Consider the following 18,618-nt stretch of genomic DNA (forward strand, 5'->3'; position numbering starts at 1 on the left):
GAAAGATCAACTTAATGCGAGGTAGGTCCATTCAAAAGTCTGATGGCAGCAGGGAAGAAGCTGTTCTTGAGTTGGTTGGTACGTGACCTCAGGCTTTTGTATCTTTTTCCCCGACGGAAGAAGGTGGAAGAGAGAATGTCCGGGGTGCATGGGGTCCTTAATTATGCTGGCTGCTTTGCCGAGGCAGCGGGAAGTGTAGACAGATTCAATGGATGGGAGGCTGGTTCGCGTGATGGATTGAGCTACATTCACGACCTTTTGTAGTTTGCAATGTTCTTTCAGATATTTTACAAATAAAGTGTAGTTTGCAAAAACAATTTGCACCAGTTACATTGAAAATTATGTTCCTAAGACTCAAGAGGACAGAGATAGGCTGTACAAGAAGACTGAAAAGGAATGATGAAAATAATAGTTTTGTTGAGAAGCAGGTAGGAGGCCAGTTAAACAGAAATTGTGGAATAGAAAAGTGCAGAGCTTCAAGTGGGAGATTGAGGAGTTTCAGAGTAAAGTTGCAAGGGTTTTGTTGGGAGTGGGTTGAGAGAAAGCGTGAGGCTACTTTATTTTTCACAGCAGAACAGTGAAAGCAGTGGGATGGAAGGAGAAACGTGGATGTTAATAGAGGCAAAAAAGTGGTCGGACATAGACCAAAGTTTTCCGTCTCACTCGCCACAGGAATCATAGCGGGTGAGACAAAAAATTTGGCAGACCATTCGTAGGTCCGTTGAGCTCGGGAGATTGGGAGGGAATTTCCAAGTTTTGGGCACACGAGTCCGGAGAATCCTGCCCACAGTCTTAACTTACATTCTTATCTGAAAAGAGGTGCCAAGGCAAGGGTAAGACTAAAGGTACAGGAATAAGAGTTGTTGTAAAGGGAGGGATTGAGGCAAGACAGGAGGGTGATAACTTTGATGGAGTCGGGGGTGTGGGGAGATGCAATGGGATGCAGAGGAGTTAATCTCCTTGGCCTTTTCCTTAAAGGAGCTGAGGTCTCAAAATGGATGTTGAAAAGCCCGATAATACAGGGTTATGGGTTCAGAGACCCACGGTAGTGTTCCAGATGAAAGGCTGCTTGTAAACATAAACTAATAGGTGTCCCAAGTAAGACTTGCAGGTGCATAAAGAATGAGTTCAAAGAGGGGGCAGCAGTATTCATACATTAGGAAAGTTATCTCAACCACCAAACCACCAGTGGCACGGTGACACAGCGGTTAGTATTGCTGCCTCACAGCGCCAGGGACCCAGGTTCGATTCCTGGCTTGGGTCACAGTCTGTGCGGAGTCAGCACGTTCTCCCCGTGTCTGCGTGGGTTTCCTCTGGGTGCTCCGGTCTCCTCCCACAGTCTGAAAGATGTGCTGGTTAGGGTGCATTGATGTGGAGATGCCGGCGTTGGACTGGGGTAAACACAGTAAGAAGTTTAACAACACCAGGTTAAAGTCCAACAGGTTTATTTGGTAGCAAAAGCCACACAAGCTTTCGGAGCTGCAAGCCCCTTCTTCAGGTGAGGCCTGAAGAAGGGGCTTGCAGCTCCGAAAGCTTGTGTGGCTTTTGCTACCAAATAAACCTGTTGGACTTTAACCTGGTGTTGTTAAACTTCTTAGGGTGCATTGGCCATGGTAAATTCTCGCTCAGTGTACCCGAACAGACGTTCGAGTGTGGCGACTAGGGGATTTTCACAGCAACTTCATTGCAGTGTTAATGTAAGCCTACTTATGACGCTAATAAATAAACTTTAAATCTTAAAAAAAACATTAAATTATCTTGATTTGGAAAAAAAATCAAATGATTCCATTTATATAGCATCTTTCACAGCCACCAGACATCCCAATGCACTTTACAGCCAATGAAATGGTTTTGAAGTGCAATCACTCTTGTAGTGTAGGACATGCAGCAGCCAATTTGCACACAGCTAACTCCCACACAGAGCAATGTGATAATGACCAGATAATCTGATTGAAGGAGTAAATATAAACCAGAAGATTGGCAATAACTCCTCAAATTTCTTTATAATAGCACTATGGGATCTGTTATGGTCTCAGAAGACAGACAGACAGAGCCTTGGTTTACTGTCCCATCCGAATGATGGATCAGGTCAACTCCTTCACCAAGGAAAGAATGGATGAAAATGAACTGAAATCAATGGAAGAGAGAATCGGGTAAGATGAAAAACAGATAATATTTAAAATTATTAATGTCAAGTGGTACAAAACCAAGGTTACAATATCAGATGAAGCAACCGGGTAGGTACAGAAGGATCTAGCTAGTATTTACAGAGGGAAGGTGAAGTTAATACAGATAAATGCAAGGTCTTGCAAATTGGAAGAAAAAGGCGGCACATACTTAATTAATCACCAGGGGGAGATGCTGGAAGATGTGGGACTGATGAATTATATACTGATTACGTCTGACCCCTGTAACCATCAAGACAAAGGATGGGATATTCCAGCCCTTCTCACCAGCGGGATCTCCAGTTCCACCAAAGATGATTCCCGCAGTGGGATGGGCGAACCAGTCAAACACTGCAGACATCGGCGGGACCAGAAGATCCCGCCAGTGGCCAATGGTTTGCCGCCTCTGCTGCTGTAAAACATGCCACCAGAAGTTGAGAGAGTAGCTTCAGTAGAGAAATCCCATCCTATTTGGCATCTGGTATAGAAACTTCCCTCAGAGCCACCCCAAGATCTTCAACTGGGACTGGGAAATCTGTGGAGTAGGGAAAATCCTGCCTCCTCTAACCGGGGACCATTTATTGGCAAATGCACATCATCACCTCACAGCTGGGAAACTTTCTGAAGATAGTATTTGATAAAAATGACATTCATATCTTTGATAATGGGCTAGACTAAAATGGAAGATACCTGAAGATATTATGAAGAGGGTTAACTATGTTTTCTCTCCCTATAGATGCTACCAGACCTGCTGATTTTTTCCAGCATTTTCTGTTCTTATTCTGGAAGATACCTGATCCAGTTCAAACTAACAACCATATTATTGCCAAGTAAAATGCAACCTTTCTGAATTATTTCATATATTATATTCAAACATAATACTTTAACGAAGTAAACAGTATTATCAAGTATTAGCAACATATTTGAAATGTACAATTCATAGAATTCCTACAGTGCAAAGAGGGCCATTTGGCCCTTCAAATCTGTACTCACTCTCCGGTAGAGCATCTTTATCCAGGCCCACACCCCACCTTACCACCATGACCTCATGTTTTTACCCCGCTAATTCCCCTAACCGACACATCGAAGGGGCAATGTAGCATGGCTATATCCCACCTAACCTATGCCTATAGGTTATATAATCTATGACCTATTTTTGGATTGTGGAAGGAAACTAGGGCACCCGGAGGAAACCCACACATATTTGGGGAAAATGTGCAGACTCTGCACAGACAGTCATCCAAGACTGGAATTGAACCTGGGTTCCTGATGCTGTGAGGCAGCAGTGCTAAAAGGGTGAAGGATTTCCTTTCCAGAAAGGCATCAGAGAACTATATTGTTTTACTGATTATCAATGATATTTAACAGACCCCATTACTGATACTACCTTTAAATTCCAGATTTTATTAATTGAATTTAAATCCCATCAGCTGCTGTGGTGGGATTTGAACTCAAGTCCCCAGATAATTAGTTTGGACCTCTGGTAAAGGGTGCAGTGACATTACCATTACATCACCATGCCCCCCTCCCCATCCCCCCTCCCCAAAAATGCCACCATCCCCGCAGAATGTCCCCCCCCATTAACGTGACAAACTATCCAACAAATTGCTTGTTTCACAAGAACAAAAGCTAAAAGCGCTGTGTGAAATGTCACCACCTGTGATCGAGTTTCTGTACAAATTGCATTGTGTGCTCGCAAACAAGTGAATGTGCTTTTCCCATAGACTGTGCCTCCATATTCTACATAGTGAGAGAGGTTTAAGGATTCATTTTAAGTGATGTTTAAGTTTGACTTTGTCACCTAAAAGGAGTTCTGTTTTCATGTTTTGTTTAAAAGTTTAATTGATGACAATTACAAAGTTCTTCTCTCTATTTGAGCAGGTTTACAAGCAGATGCTTGTGGTCTGAAACTGGCTGTCATCCCTACCTTGCATCAAGGAAACGAGAGCGTAGGATCATGACTGCTTCACACGTGCTCTGTTTTAGCTGCATCTGGATGGTGCTGAATTTCCGGTGGATTATGGAAACCATACGCTCGATCTCCTTTGGTGAGATAGGTCTGGTCCGACTTTGTTCACGAAGCAAGTTCATAACATGTGTGGTAAATTCACTACATGCCTGCAAACACAACACACCAGGGTCAGAATATGCTTCAACAAGGGATTCACATGATGAAATGCACAGATGGGTGCTAACTACAGCATTTTTCATTCCTTCACAACTGTTAATTAGTCAGCGTGTAAAGCTCTGAGCACTTAGGGACCAGTGTATGGATGACAGACAATACTTCAGAAGAAAATGTTGCATCACACAGTGTTTATCCTCGAGAAGGGATCCTTCATAGGCTTGGGTTAATCCTGTATTTTTGTACAACATGGAAAGCTTTTCAAAGTTCTTTGTTCACTTGTGCCGTTAGGAAGTTCTTCAATGCTCACAATCACCGCAACTTGAAACATGCCTTCAAAACATTCGCTATCAAGTATCCGGCATCCTGCTAGACATGTAGCTCATCTGGAAAAGCTTCTCCCCAATATTATATCCCCCCTCCTTAACTGAAGGTGTTTATTGCTGTTCGCAGAATTTTGATGTGGAGATGCCGGCGTTGGACTGGGGTAAACACAGTAAGGAGTTTAACAACACCAGGTTAAAGTCCAACAGGTTTATTTGGTAGCAAAGGTCACGAGCTTTCGGAGCGCTGCTAGTGGCGTTTGCTGCCAAATAAACCTGTTGGACTTTAACCTGGTGTTGTTAGACTCCTTACTGTGCAGAATTTTGAACAGCTTAGCTTTCAGTTAGTCCAATAATATAATCTGTAACTCTCTTGGAACTGTCAGAAGTCAAACAGGAGATGCTACATTGGTCGCACAAACAGTTTGCAAACTGAACTGGGCTTCAGTGATGTAGCCTGATGGCAGTGTGGAGGTTTCGACAACATGAAATACAAATAATGACAGAAAGATCTAATTATTAAAAATCTAGTGTTTGTTCACACTTTGTGCTGACAAAGCCTTTGTTTTTCTCATTGGATTTTGGGTTGGATATTGCCATTATAAAATGTGTTTCTTTCACGAGGAGACTGCCTCTACTGCATATGTCTGTAATTACAAGCTGACATGTTTACATAGGGAGTTTCCATATACATCTGTACACATAGGAATTTATAATGAAAACAGCTGACATGAGGTACGTACAGACACATGGGCAGCATTTTGATGCTCCCCCCAAGGTGGTTCTGGGGTGGTGTGGAGTTGGTGGTTGGGAGGGGGGCAGGATTGAATGGGCAGGATTCGGGGATTCAGCCTAGAAATCCACCTGCCCAAACCCAGATGCAATTTCATGCTTGGGAAGGCAAGGGCTTGAGTGGGAAACTTAATGGCCAATTAGAGGCTTTATTCCCACCCTGCCTCAATTTTTAGACTGGCGGGAGTGGGTGTGGGTAGGGTGGGAAAGTGACATTTACACTTTCCCATCTCGGGCGGGAGACCTTACTCTGAAGGCCCCCTCAGAGTTGGGGCACGCACCCTCCCGGGATGTTGGAGCTCAGGAATGCCCACCCTCCCACCCCCAGCCAATCGGTCACCACTCTTAAAATTCTACCCATGATTTTGATAGAGACAGATGCAGCAGCTGAGTAAACTTTCTCCAGTTCACACTTTAGTCGATAAAATTATAACGTTTTGCCAGATTAATTAACCTTTAGACAACAGTAGCTGCGCTACAAATAGATCTCAATAAAAATAATGGTTTCTTTGAACAGTTTTGCAATTTAGCTTTTGTTATGATCAAGATTTACAGCAGTTGCCATTTTCCAGAGCTTGTGCAGGAGCCAGTTGTAGGTCAATAGTTTACTGTCTGACAGTAAATCAACTTGAAACTTTCTTTCAGTTCTGAAAAGTCAACCTGAAAAGTAAACTCTGTTTTCCTCTCTCCACAGATGCTGCCAGACTTGCTGAGTATTTCCAGCACTTTCTATCTTTATTTTGTAGCAAACATTTCATACATAGAAAATAGAAGGAGTAAGCCATTTACGATTTACATAGCTGATTTGGAGTTGGGGACCAAGTGTCGTGTGTCAAAATTCGCAGGTGACACTGAGATGAGTGGCAGAGCAAAGTGTGCAGAGGACGCTGAAAGTCTGCAAAGGGATATAGATAATCTAAGTGAGTGGGCGAGGGTCTGGCAGATGGAGTACAATGTTGGTAAATGTGAGGTCATCCATTTTGGTAGGAATAACAGCAAAATGGACTATTATTTAAATGGTAAAAAATTGCAGCATGCTGCTGTGCAGAGGGACCTGGGTGTCCTTGTGCAGGAATCTCAAGGAGTTGGTTTGCAGGTGCAGCAGGTAATTAAGAAGCAAATGGAATTTTGTCCTTTATTGCTAGAGGGATAGAGTTTAAAAACAGCGAGGTTATCTTGCAGCTGTATAAGATGCTGGTGAGGCCATACCTGGAGTACTGTGTACAGTTTAGGTCTCCTTACTTGAGAAAGGATATACTGGCACTGGAGGGGGTGCAGAGGAGATTCACTAGGTCGATTCCAGTGTTGAGAGGGTTGGCTTATGAGGAGAGACTGAGTAGACTGGAACTATACTCATTGGAATTCAGAAGAATGAGGGGAGATTTTATAGAAACAAATAAGATTATGAAGGGATTAGATAAGATAGAAGCAGGGAAGTTGTTTCCACTGGCAAGTGAAACTAGAACTAGGGGGCATAGCCTCAAAATAAGGGGAAGCAGATTTAGGACTGAGTTGAGGAGGAACTTCTTCACACAAAGGGTTGTGAATCTGTGGAATTCCCTGCCCAGTGAAGCAGTTGAGGCTACCTCATTGAATGCTTTTAAGACAAGGACAGATACATTTTTGAACAGTAAAGCAATTAAGGGTTATGGTGAGCGGGCAGGTAAGTGGAGCTGAGTCCACGAAAAGATCAGCCATGGTCTCATTGAAAGGCAGAGCAGGCTCGAGGGGCCAGATGGCCTACTCCTGCTCCTAGTTCTTATGTTCTTATTCGGCCCTTCAAGCCTGCACCACCATTCATTATCATGGCTGATCATCAAATTCAATATCCTGATCCCCCGCCTTCCCCCCCCCCATATCCCTTGATCCCTTTAGCCCCAAGAGCTATATCAAATTTCTTCTTGAAATCCCACTATGTTTTGGCCTCAGCTATTTACACACAACCACCACCCTCTGGGTGAAGAAACTTCTCCTCACCTCAGTTCTAAAAGGTTTACCCTCTTTGTTTCACTTCTTGTTTAAATAGATTTTAATGATTTGAATGGATTTGTTTGAGGTATGAGATTTGAATTGGAATGTATTTGATGGATTGAGGATGTTGGGCTGTATAACCCTTCACGTTATTTGGTTACATACCTGCTCATATTTCTCCAGCTCCGAGTGGTAAATCTGTCGGATTTGTGTGAGTTTGGCTCTATAGTCGGAGTGCTCGATGGAGTTGTCATTCGGTGATCCACCTGATGCTGCTGCCGCAGCTGCAGCTGCTGCTGACCCTCCGCCCTTCTCAGGCCCAGACACTCCTTCAGCCAACAGCATGTTGTCCAGTCTCATCAACTGTGGGTCTGGGGGCTCCTCTTCCTGGACACCTCGAATACTCAGCACTGTGGAGAGAAGAAGGAGAATGTTACAGTCGCTGCAATGGAAACATCCAACAAGAGGGGGAAAAAATGCACTTTGCCTCTAGCTACAGTTGCCAAAGTTTATTTTACCATTCACAAGTGGGCTTACATTAACACTACAACAAAGTTACTATGAAAATCCCCTAGGTCGCCACACTCCGGCACCTGTTCGGGTACACTGAGGGAGAATTTAGCATGGCCAATCCACCTAACCAGCACGTCTTTTGGACTGTGGGAGGAAACTGCAGCATCCGGAGGAAACCCACGCAGGCACGGGAAGAACGTGCAGACTCCACACAGTGACTCAAACTGGGAATCGAACTTGGGTCTTTGGTGCTGAGAGGCAGCAGTGCCAACCACTGTGCCACCTAACACAGCGCATTATTTTTCAGTACATTCTGTACAACCCTCACCCATGCCTTCATACATCTAGATTTGACCAATGCAACACACGACTGGCTGGTCTCCATAAAGCTGGGGTTATACACTGCCCATGTCTTACAGCAAGCCTCATGTCCCACACATTCCCACCTTGTTTTCAAATCCCCCTCCCTATCTCAGCAATGCCCTTCAACACTATAACCCTCCGAGATATTAGCGATTCTCTTGCGCATTCCCAATCATAACTGTGCCACCATGGTGGTCATGCCTTCAGTTGTGTAGGCCCCAAGTCTTTGAATTCCCTACCTGCATCTCTTAAAGCTTACCTCCTTGATCAAGCTTTTTGTCATCTGGCCTAATATCTATTTATGTGACTCAGTCATTGAGGTTTACAGCAGGGCAACAGGCCCTTCGGCCCAACTTGTCCATGCCGTCCAATTTTTACCACTAAACTAATCCCAATTGCCTGCATGTGGCCCATTTCCCTCTATACCCATCTTACCCATGTAACTATCTAAATTCTTTTTAAAAGACAAAAATGTACCTACCTCTACTACTACCTCTGGCAGCTCATTCCAGACACTCACCACCCTGTGTGTGAAAAAATTGTCCCTCTGGACCCTTTTGTATCTCTCACCTTAAACCTATGCCCTCTAGTTTTAGACTCCCCTACCTTTGGGAAAAGATGTTGACTATCGAACTTAGACCTCTATAAGATCACCCCTAAGTCTCTTACGCTCCAGAGAAAAAAGTCCCAGTCTATCCAGCCTCTCCTTATAACTCAAACCATCAAGTCCCGGTAGCATCCTAGTAAATCCTTTTTGCACTCTTTCTAGTTTAATAATATCCTTTCTATAACAGGGTGACCAGAACTGTACACAATATTCTAATTGTAGCCTTACTAATGTCTCGTACAACTTCAAAAAGACGTCCCAACTCCTGTATTCAATGTTCTGACCAATGAAACCAAGCATGCCAAATTCCTTCTTCACCACCCTGTCCACCTGTGACTCCACTTTCAAGGAGCTATAAACCTGTACTCCTAAATCTCTTTGTTCTATAACTCTCCTCAACTCCCTACCATTAACTGAGTAAGTCTTGCCTTGGTTCGATCTACCAAAATGCAACACCTCACATTTATCTAAATTAAACTCCATCTGCCATTCATCAGCCCACTGGTTCAACTGATCAAGATCCCGTTGCAATCCTAAATAACCTTCTTCACAGTCCACTATGCCATCAATCTTGGTGTCATCTGCAAACTTACTATGCCTCCTATATTCTCATCCAAATCATTAATATAATAACAAATAACAGCAGACCCAGCACAGATCCCTGAGACACATCGCTGGTCACAGGCCTCCAGTTTGAAAAACAATTGTCTACAACCACCCTCTGTCTTCTGTCATCAAGCCAATTTTATATCCAATTGGCTACCTCATCCTGGATCCCGTGAGGTTTAACCTTCTGCAACAACCTTGTCAAAGGCCTTGCTAAAGTCCATGTAGACAACGTCAGCTGCACTGCCCTCATCTACCTTCTTGGTTACCCCTCCAAAAAACTCAATCAAATTCGTGAGACATTATTTTCCACTCGCAAAGCCATGCTGACTGGCCCTAATCAGTCTTTGCCTCTCTAAATGCCTGTAGATCCTATTTTTCAGAATACCCTCTAACAACTTACCCACTATAGACATTAGGCTCACTGGCCTGTCGTTCCCAGACTTTTCCCTGCAGCCCTTTTTAAACAAAGGCACAACATTTGCCATCCTCCAATCTTCAGGCACCTCACCTGTGGATGCCGATGATTCAAATATCTCTGCTTGGGGACTCGCAATTTCCTCCCTCGCCTCCCACAACTTCCTGGGATACATTTAATCAGGTCCCGGGGATTTATCTACCTTGATGCACTTTAAAACTTCCAACACCGCCTTATCTGTAATACGTACACTCCTCAAGACATCACTATTTATTTCCCCAAGTTCCCTAACATCCATCAGTTACACATTTTGTTCCATAATGCACCTGGAAACGCCTTGGGACGTTTCATCACATTAGCCAGAAACACACACATCCACAAATGAATAAAAAAATGGTGCTATCTAAGTTGTTATTGCTGATGTCATTACTGTAATTTAAAGGGAGATTCAATTTACACTCTGAAGAAACATTTAATTCTAATTTGAAATAGTTCAAAATAGATTTTTTAATTAACTGGAGTATTTTGTACAATTCTGGGTGCCACACTACAGGACACACTGGAGAGAATGCAGAAGAGGTTTACAAGAATGATTTCAGGAATGAGAAACTTCAGTTATGAGGATAGATTGGAGAGGTTGAGACTGTTTTCCTTGGAGAGAAGAAAGCTAAGAGGAGATTTGATAGGGATGTTCAAAATCATGAGTGGGCTGGACAAAGTAAACGGGGAGAAACTGTTCCCGCTCGGAAAAGGATCGAGAATGAGAGGGACACGGATTGAAAGTGATTTGCAAAATAAGCAAATGTTATGCAAGAAAAAACTTTCACACAGCGAGTGGTTACGTCTGGAATACACAATTGAGGCATTCAAGAAGGCATTAGATTATTTTTTGAATAGAAACAAAGGTAAAGGGTGCAGGGAAAAGGCACTTGATACTGCTCATTTGGAGAGCCGGTGCAGACAGGATGAGCCAAATGGCCTCTTTCTGCCCTGTAACAAACACTTCTGTGATTCTGTGAAAACAACTAAATGAATAAACTCTGCCCAAATGGTCTAGTCAGCCTTGGCTTGTGCCCTGAAGTTTGTGTTCTGCTGGCTGTAAGCTTCCGTGAATGCAATATTCCAGAGTTAAAACTTGCAATGGAGCTACTGTACAAATCTACCCACTCAGGTTAGCAAATCATTTCAAAAGTCAATACCTAGCTTATCATTTAAAGTGTGGTATTGACATTTACCATTTTTACTTCATTAAAATTTTATATTTCTTCAAAATCCATATCAAAATTAAACTGCAATATTGAATTTTGACAAATGCTTTTAAAATAATGAAGGTCAATTCTCCCAGCATCAATAATCGGTTAAAAGATCTCAACATTGATTCCTGATTAACTGATCCCATATTAAAAGACTTCCATTTTTCAAAAACATCATTCTTCAGTTATTCATCGAGTGAAATCAGCAATCAATGCTACAGATTAGATTCAGAAAAAATCCTGAACCATATTTTATAAACATTAGTTTGCACTGTGTGATTGCTTTCTATGCTGGTTATGTTACTGCAGTGCTCAATGTGCACATATATGAAGTCACTAATGCTTGTTGGATGAAGATCATGAAGATGAAGATTTTGCTTACTGCGCTCATTGTTTTTCCCACATTTCCAGTAGAGGGAGTATGCCACTTTATTTAATAGACTGAGATGGGCAGTTGAACAGAATCTGAAAACATTTCCCCACATGGGGCCCAGAGCAAACATGCCACCAAATCATAAGACATAATGAATGACTTCCCTCCATTCTCTGCAATCAATTTTCAACCAAGTTACAGTCCTTTTGTAATCACCTTCAAGAACAGAAAGTCTGCCGCCGGAGTTTGCACCACACGTAGAAATCATAGAAACCCTACAGTGCCCATCGAGTCTGCACTGACAACAATCCCACCCAGACCCTACCCCCGTAATCCCACATATTTATCCCGCTAATCCTTCTAACCTACGCATCCCGGGACACCAAGGGGCAATTTAGCGTGGCCAATGCACCCAACTTGCACATTTTTGGACTGTGGGAGGAAACTGGAGCACCCGGAGGAAACCCACGCAGACACGGAGAGAACGTGCAAACTCCACACAGACAGTGACCCAAGCCGGGAATCGAACCCGAGTCCCTGGAGCTGTGAGGCTAACCACTGTGCCACTGTGCTGCCCCAAAATTGGAAGCTTTGGATTTTGATATGAATCTCCCGATTTTTGCACTGTTTCAGTAGTATCACAAATGTTTGTTTCAAATAAAAGATGAACAAATCAAAAATACATTCCACTGTTTCAAACATTTGCTTGAATTTGGAGATGCTGCATCTAATTTACTGTTTGTGCAAATTGGAAAAACTGAAACACTTCCTTTTATATGCAAAATACATTTTGGCTCAGTTTCAGGAATCAAGGGCAGCAATGCTGGAAATATACATTAGGTTAAGATAATCTTTTAAGAATATACGAACAGTTAATGTGCGAGACCCTTCCTCTATCCTGGATTTTAAGGGTCTTAAATCTCTTAAAGATGCTGGCTGACTCATTGTGTATCCCTCGTGTTTTTTTGTGGTCTGAGGTATTTAACAATAGTAATTTGTTTTTCTTCTTGTAGCTTATGCAAACAGTTACAAGCAGACAGCGTGACCTCGATACTTAGTGACATCTCATCACTCCAACAACAATTTTCTTGCTTTCTAAACAAAATACCTGACAGGCTTTATATAGAGCACAGCATAATTCTGGGGTTTGATCAACAAACCAGACAGACAAGTTTCCTTCCGCTACAATGCCTGTCAATGTCCCTGTCTCCCTCCAACTGTCCATAAACCACGGCCAGGCTAGCTCCAATTGTTTATAGAATCATAGAAACCCTACAGTGCAGAAGGAGGCCATTCAGCCCATCGAGTCTGCACCGACCGTGCAGTAATATGAAAGCAAAATAGTGCGGATGCTGGAACTTGGAAATTAAAAAGGGGAAATGCTGGAAATAAAGCCAAAATATTGCAGATGCTGGAATCGCAAACAAAAACAGAAAATGCTGAAAAATCTCAGCAGGTCTGACAGCATCTGTGGAGAGAGAATAGAGCCAACGTTTTGAGTCTGGATGACCTTTCGAGGCTCGGGACAGTGAGCAAGGTGGAGAATTGAAATGACAGTAAGATCGGGGTCATGTGTGTGGACAAAATGGAGATTGCTTTTGTTTTCAGGTGGCATCCGTTCATTACTCTAACATTTCCACCTCCTCTAGACACATATTTTCTTATTCCGCGTTCCATTAGCTTTTCCTTCGAGTCTTGGGTCACCAACTACTTTGTTGTTTAATTTCTCCCATTTTCACCCTTAGACCTACCCTTTGTCCTTCCCTCCTCACCTCCCTCCCCCTTTTCCTTGTTTAAACTCATTACATTTCTAACTTCTCTCAGTTATGATGAACGATCAGAGACCTGAAATGTCTGATTCTCTCTCCACAGATGCTGCCTGATCCAGAGTGTTTTCAGCATCTGCTGTTACACACGCCTGCAGAAACAGGCAATGTGATAGCACAAACCCAACTTGGATACCTACCTTGGACTAGGTTTTATAGACACACAGTGACAGACCTATCGCTCAGAACAACAAAAGCAGAGCACTAGATTAAGAGTTCCCGGAGCCCTGGAAACATCCAGAGAACTCGGCGCAGCCCAATCCATTATATTACAAACCTGCAGTCAAATGCATCAAAAAATAGGCCTCAATAATGTTTATACACTGTTCATAATAAAAGATAAATTACAATGTTTTAACTTACAAACTCTGGTGGGTAGCTCATGCTTTAACTGGGACTCTCAGGGCACAGGCCCCAAAGGCCCTTGTGTTATCTCACCCGTCAAGAACTTTAGAAATAATTTGGATCCAGTTTTCTCACAATGTTTCTCCCTCTTGGCCGCTCAATCTCTGTTAGATATTTACATAGGCAGACATAACAATATAACATGTTAAGTTTTACATTTTGCACATTCCCTATGCTTACAAGAATATTGTGTCATATAAATTCTGTCACACTGACAGTCTGCTTTAAGCTGAGATATGTATCCATGATTATATGATGCTTACTATTATACTTCACTTTCAGTCTTCCCAAGGCTAGGTGTCACTGTGGCACTATTCCATATGTACCTCATTGTCATAGCATTCTCATGTCACTTTCTCTCGGGCAAACTCTTGTCCCTGGGTCCCTACCTTACAATTTTTTGCTCCCATTGTTTTTATTCAGTGTTTTTTCCCGTTTTCCTGCTTTTTAAAAAAAAAGCCCAGTTCCCTCTTTCTCTGCTACCTTGCCCATATCTTTTTAAAAGCCCAATAGCTTCCCACTGTTTCCTCGACCTTCTGTATTCTCCAGGTGCCAGTTATACACCGTTGCTCCGAGCCTGCTGCTCTGAGCCTTTCCACACTCTGACTCGCTCCTGGACCTCCAACACTTGGCTCCCCGCCTCCAGTCATTCTTGCGCAAATACAGAAAATGTGTAACTTAAAAATGAGACTGCTGGTTTCCCAGCCCAGTGGCAGCTAAGATTCAACAGACAGGGAGGAGGAGAGGATAATGGTGACAAATGAGATGTCAAACCAAGCTGCTCTCTCAGATGGACAGAAAAGATCTTCTGGCAATATTTCGAGGAGGAACAGGGGAGCTCTCCCCTGTGTCTTGGCCAATATTTATCCTGATCAGTCAACATCTCAGAACAGATTATCTGGTCATTATCACATTGCTGTTTGTGGGGATGTGCAGTGCACAAATTAGCTGCTGTATTTGCCACACTACAACAGTAAGCACACTTCAAAAGAAACTTCATTGACTGTAAAGCACTTTGAGGTGTCTGGTGATCATGAAAGCCACTATATAAATGCAAGTCTTTTTTTTACAGAAGGCTTGGGTTTATAAATGATAGGATTAGGTGGTTTTTATATTCCAGATTTTTTGATTAACTGTATTTACATTCCGCCAGTTGCCGTGTGGGACCTGAACCCATTTCCCAGAGCATTAGACTGGATCTCTGGATTACCAGTTCAGTACACCACCATCTTCTTCTCTCTGCCTCTTTCTATTCTTCAACGCTTATTACTCTGAACTTGTCCTGTGATCCTCTTGTATTTTTTTGTTTCTGTCTGTCCTCATCAAAGGGGGGTAAAAATAAAGTAAAGCTTATTTATTAGTCACAAGTAAGGCAATGAAGTTACTGTGAAATTCCCCTAGTCACCACACTCTGGTGCCTGTTTGGGTACACTGAGGGAGAACTTAGCACGGCCAATGCATTTAACCAGCATGTCTTTCAGAATGTGGGAAGAAACCGGAGCACCCGGAGGAAACCCACGTAGACACTGGGAGAACGTGCAAACTCCCCATAGACAGTGACCCAAGCCGGGAATTGAACCCGGGTCCCTGGCGCTGTGAAGCAGCAGTGCTAACCACTGTACCACCGTGCGGGAAAATGCAATAAGATGGAGCTAAGAAGATCGAGATAGGGTGATGCAGCTGGGAAGAGAAGGGATGGCGGGAATGGAATGAAAGGGAACCCATAGGTTGTGGGAAGCAGATATGGAGCAAGGAAATACAGACCATCTCCTCCAAGTTGTTTTCTACTAATGTCCTGAAATTCATTACACTAAAGTAGGCCAAAGAGCCTGGCTAGATTCTTTCCCACTGGCTTCCCTTCACTTTCAAACTTCAAAATGAGCAGAAGAATGAACGAGAGAGAAACCAATGTGAGAGAAAGAGGAGGAAGAGAAAAATGACAAATTGAGAGAGAAAAACAAAGAGAGGACAGTGAAAAGAAAGGTGAGAGAGAGGGTAACAGATAAACAGACGAGAGAGGATGGACTGAAATTAAAAAGTACTAAGGAGTGGATCATGGGACAAGTTCAGAGTAATAAGCACTAAAGAATATAAACAGACAGAGGAATTGGCGGTGTAGAGGTTCCAGGTACGATAAAATAGAATCATAGAATCCCTTCAGAGCAGGAGGCGGCCATTCGGCCCATCGAGTCTGTAGCGACCACAATCCCACCCAGGCCCTATTCCTGTAACCTCATGTATTTACCCTGCTAATCGCCCTGACATTAAGGGGAAATTTAGCATGGCCAATCAACCTAACCCGCACATCTTTGGACTATGGGAGGAAACTGGAGCACCCGGAGGAAACCCACGCAGACATGGGGAGAACACTGTCCACACAGACAGTGACCTAAGCTGGGAATCGAACCCAAGTTCCTGGCGCTGTGAGGCAGTAGCGCTAACTACTGTGCCACCATGCTGCCCAACAGGGCGTTTGGAACCAGGCCTGGGAACAGGAAATATTAACAAAGCAAATTGCAAAATTTCACCAAGAAACAGTCTTGAGCGATGTGACAGATTTACTGCCATGTTAAGTGACTATGAAACACTAAATTCAGAAACACTCCCAACAGCTGCACCTAGCATAGTGCCCCATCAATGGTTGATGTGCATCTTTACACACTTGGTTGTTGACAGCATACCATCAAATAACTTTTGATGAAGAAAGCAGTAAGCTAACTAAACGTAACTGAATTGCTTGGCTAAAATTTATCGACCCATCATTTGGAGTCTCACACACACATAAGAGATGCATGGGGAAAGTCCTGAGGCAAATCAAAAGTAACAGACCTTGGACAGGCTTGCATCAGATAGGAAAAGAATTGAAATATGAAACCACCAGATATGAAAGCAGAATTTGGGATAGCCCATGGATATATACCAGCCCATAGAATCCTACAGTGCAGAAAGAGGCCATTCGGCCCATCGAGTCTGCACCAACCACAATCCCACCCAGGCCCTATCCTCATATCCCTACATATTTACCCACTAACCCCTCTAACCTATGCATCCCGGGACACTAAGGGGCAATTTAGAATGGCCAATCAACCTAGCCCGCACATCTTTGGACTGTGGGAGGAAACTGGAGCACCTGGAGGAAATCCACGCAGACACGGGGAGAATGTGCAAACTCCACACAGACAGTGACCCAAGCCGGGATTTGAACCCAGGTCCCTGGAGCTGTGAAGCAGCAGTGCTAACCACTGTGCTACCGCGCCGCCCATATAATTTTATGAAATTTGCTCCAAGACGAATAAAAATGACAAAACTATTATGTAATCTAATACAGACAAGGGGTTTGTTTTATACAAGGGATATTAACCTGGGTGAAACTTTCAAAGAAAAGGAGCAGATCACAAAACTCAAGATCCTTGTTATCCTTTGCTGTTCATTCGTTCCCTTTTTAAAATGTTATTCCTTTCTCAGAGTCAGAAAGCCAATGCGCAGAGTGAACAGGGCAAGCCCTTAATCCATCCTGCTTGCTCCAAAAGCAATTCGGATTCAAACTGAACCCAATTCATGGTCCCTACAAAAGGGATATGCAAGAAATCCAAGCTGACAAGAACAGGCATTATACCTGATCTCACACTTGATCCTTCTCTTACTTACACAATCACTCCTTTACAACCTTACATTGCAACATTTCAATATAACTACTGCCTTGTCAGATCATAAACTACACTAGGGGTGGCACAGTGATTAGCAGCGCCAGGGACTCGGGTTCGATTCCCGGCTTGGGTCACTGTCTGTGCGGAGTTTGTACGTTCTCCTCGTGTCTGAGTGGGTTTCCTCCAGTTTCTGCCCACAGTCCAAAAGACATGCTGGTTAGCTGCATTAGCTATGCTAAATTCTCCCTCAGTGTACCCAAACAAGCGCTGGAGTGTGGTGACTTGGGGATTTTCACAGTAACTTCATTGCAATGTTAAGGTAAGTCTACTTGTGACACGAATAAATAAACTTTAAAAACTTGTTTTGAGTGCCTGAAAGAGACAGCCCAATCAACTGTAAAGACATGGCTAGCACTTTGCATACTTTAATATATTCATGCTCTGTTCATGGCTGTTTGAGAGTTACAGGAGGGCACGCTTTGTAAAGCAGGAAGAAAAAAGTACAGGTAGAATTCCAGAAGAGACAGCTATTTTTTTAAATGCATTGCTGGTAAAGTCAGGGCTTTGAATCACAAGTTGATGCCTACAAATGTTCACAATACCAATGATTAATGGAGCCATTTGAGAGATTGAGCCACTCCACCTATAAGATTTGAAGGCCTCCACTGAGGAGTCCATAGCCAGTATTGGTGTGATGCTGCAGGACTGCAGCAAGCACCATATTTAACATAGCTACATGGTGTCAGCCAGGTCTCGGAGGTAACACTCTAGCCTCCAAGTTAGAGGTGGTGGTTTAAGTTCCACATAACAATCATGAGCACAACAATGTAGTGTAATAATGATGATGTGGAGATGCCGGCGTTGGACTGGGGTAAGCACAGTAAGAAGTCTCACAACACCAGGTTAAAGTCCAACAGGTTTATTTGGTAGCAAATACCATATGCTTTCGGAGCACAGCTCCTTCGTCAGATGGAGTGGATCCACTCCATCTGACGAAGGAGCTGTGCTCCAAAAGCTTATGGTATTTGCTACCAAATAAACCTGTTGAACTTTAACCTGGTGTTGTGAGACTTCTTACTGTGTAATAATGATGCCAGAGGTGCCTTCTTTTGCAGCAAGGCTCCATCTACCCACTCCGGGTACTACTGCAAGAAGAACAGGCGAGTTTTCCCAGTGTACTGGGAAACATTTATCCTTCTATCAACATAACTAAAACAGCCCGTCTGGTCAT

At 43.2% G+C, this 18,618-nt stretch overlaps 1 protein-coding gene across 2 annotated transcripts in view; it reads right to left on the reverse strand.

Moving 5' to 3' along the window:
- Positions 1-18,618, reverse strand: part of pbx4 (pre-B-cell leukemia transcription factor 4) — a 360,470-nt gene that overhangs the window by 71,612 nt on the left and 270,240 nt on the right. For both annotated transcript variants that reach the window (XM_078235123.1, XM_078235124.1), the window contains exons 3-4: positions 7,542-7,786; positions 4,093-4,283 (exon numbers count right to left, since the gene is read on the reverse strand). In XM_078235123.1, the coding sequence (XP_078091249.1) occupies positions 4,093-4,283; positions 7,542-7,786 (436 nt within the window). The remainder of the gene's footprint in view (positions 1-4,092; positions 4,284-7,541; positions 7,787-18,618) is intronic.

This window comes from Mustelus asterias, chromosome 19 (assembly GCF_964213995.1).
Source record: "Mustelus asterias chromosome 19, sMusAst1.hap1.1, whole genome shotgun sequence".
NCBI classification, from domain to species: Eukaryota; Metazoa; Chordata; class Chondrichthyes; order Carcharhiniformes; family Triakidae; genus Mustelus; species Mustelus asterias.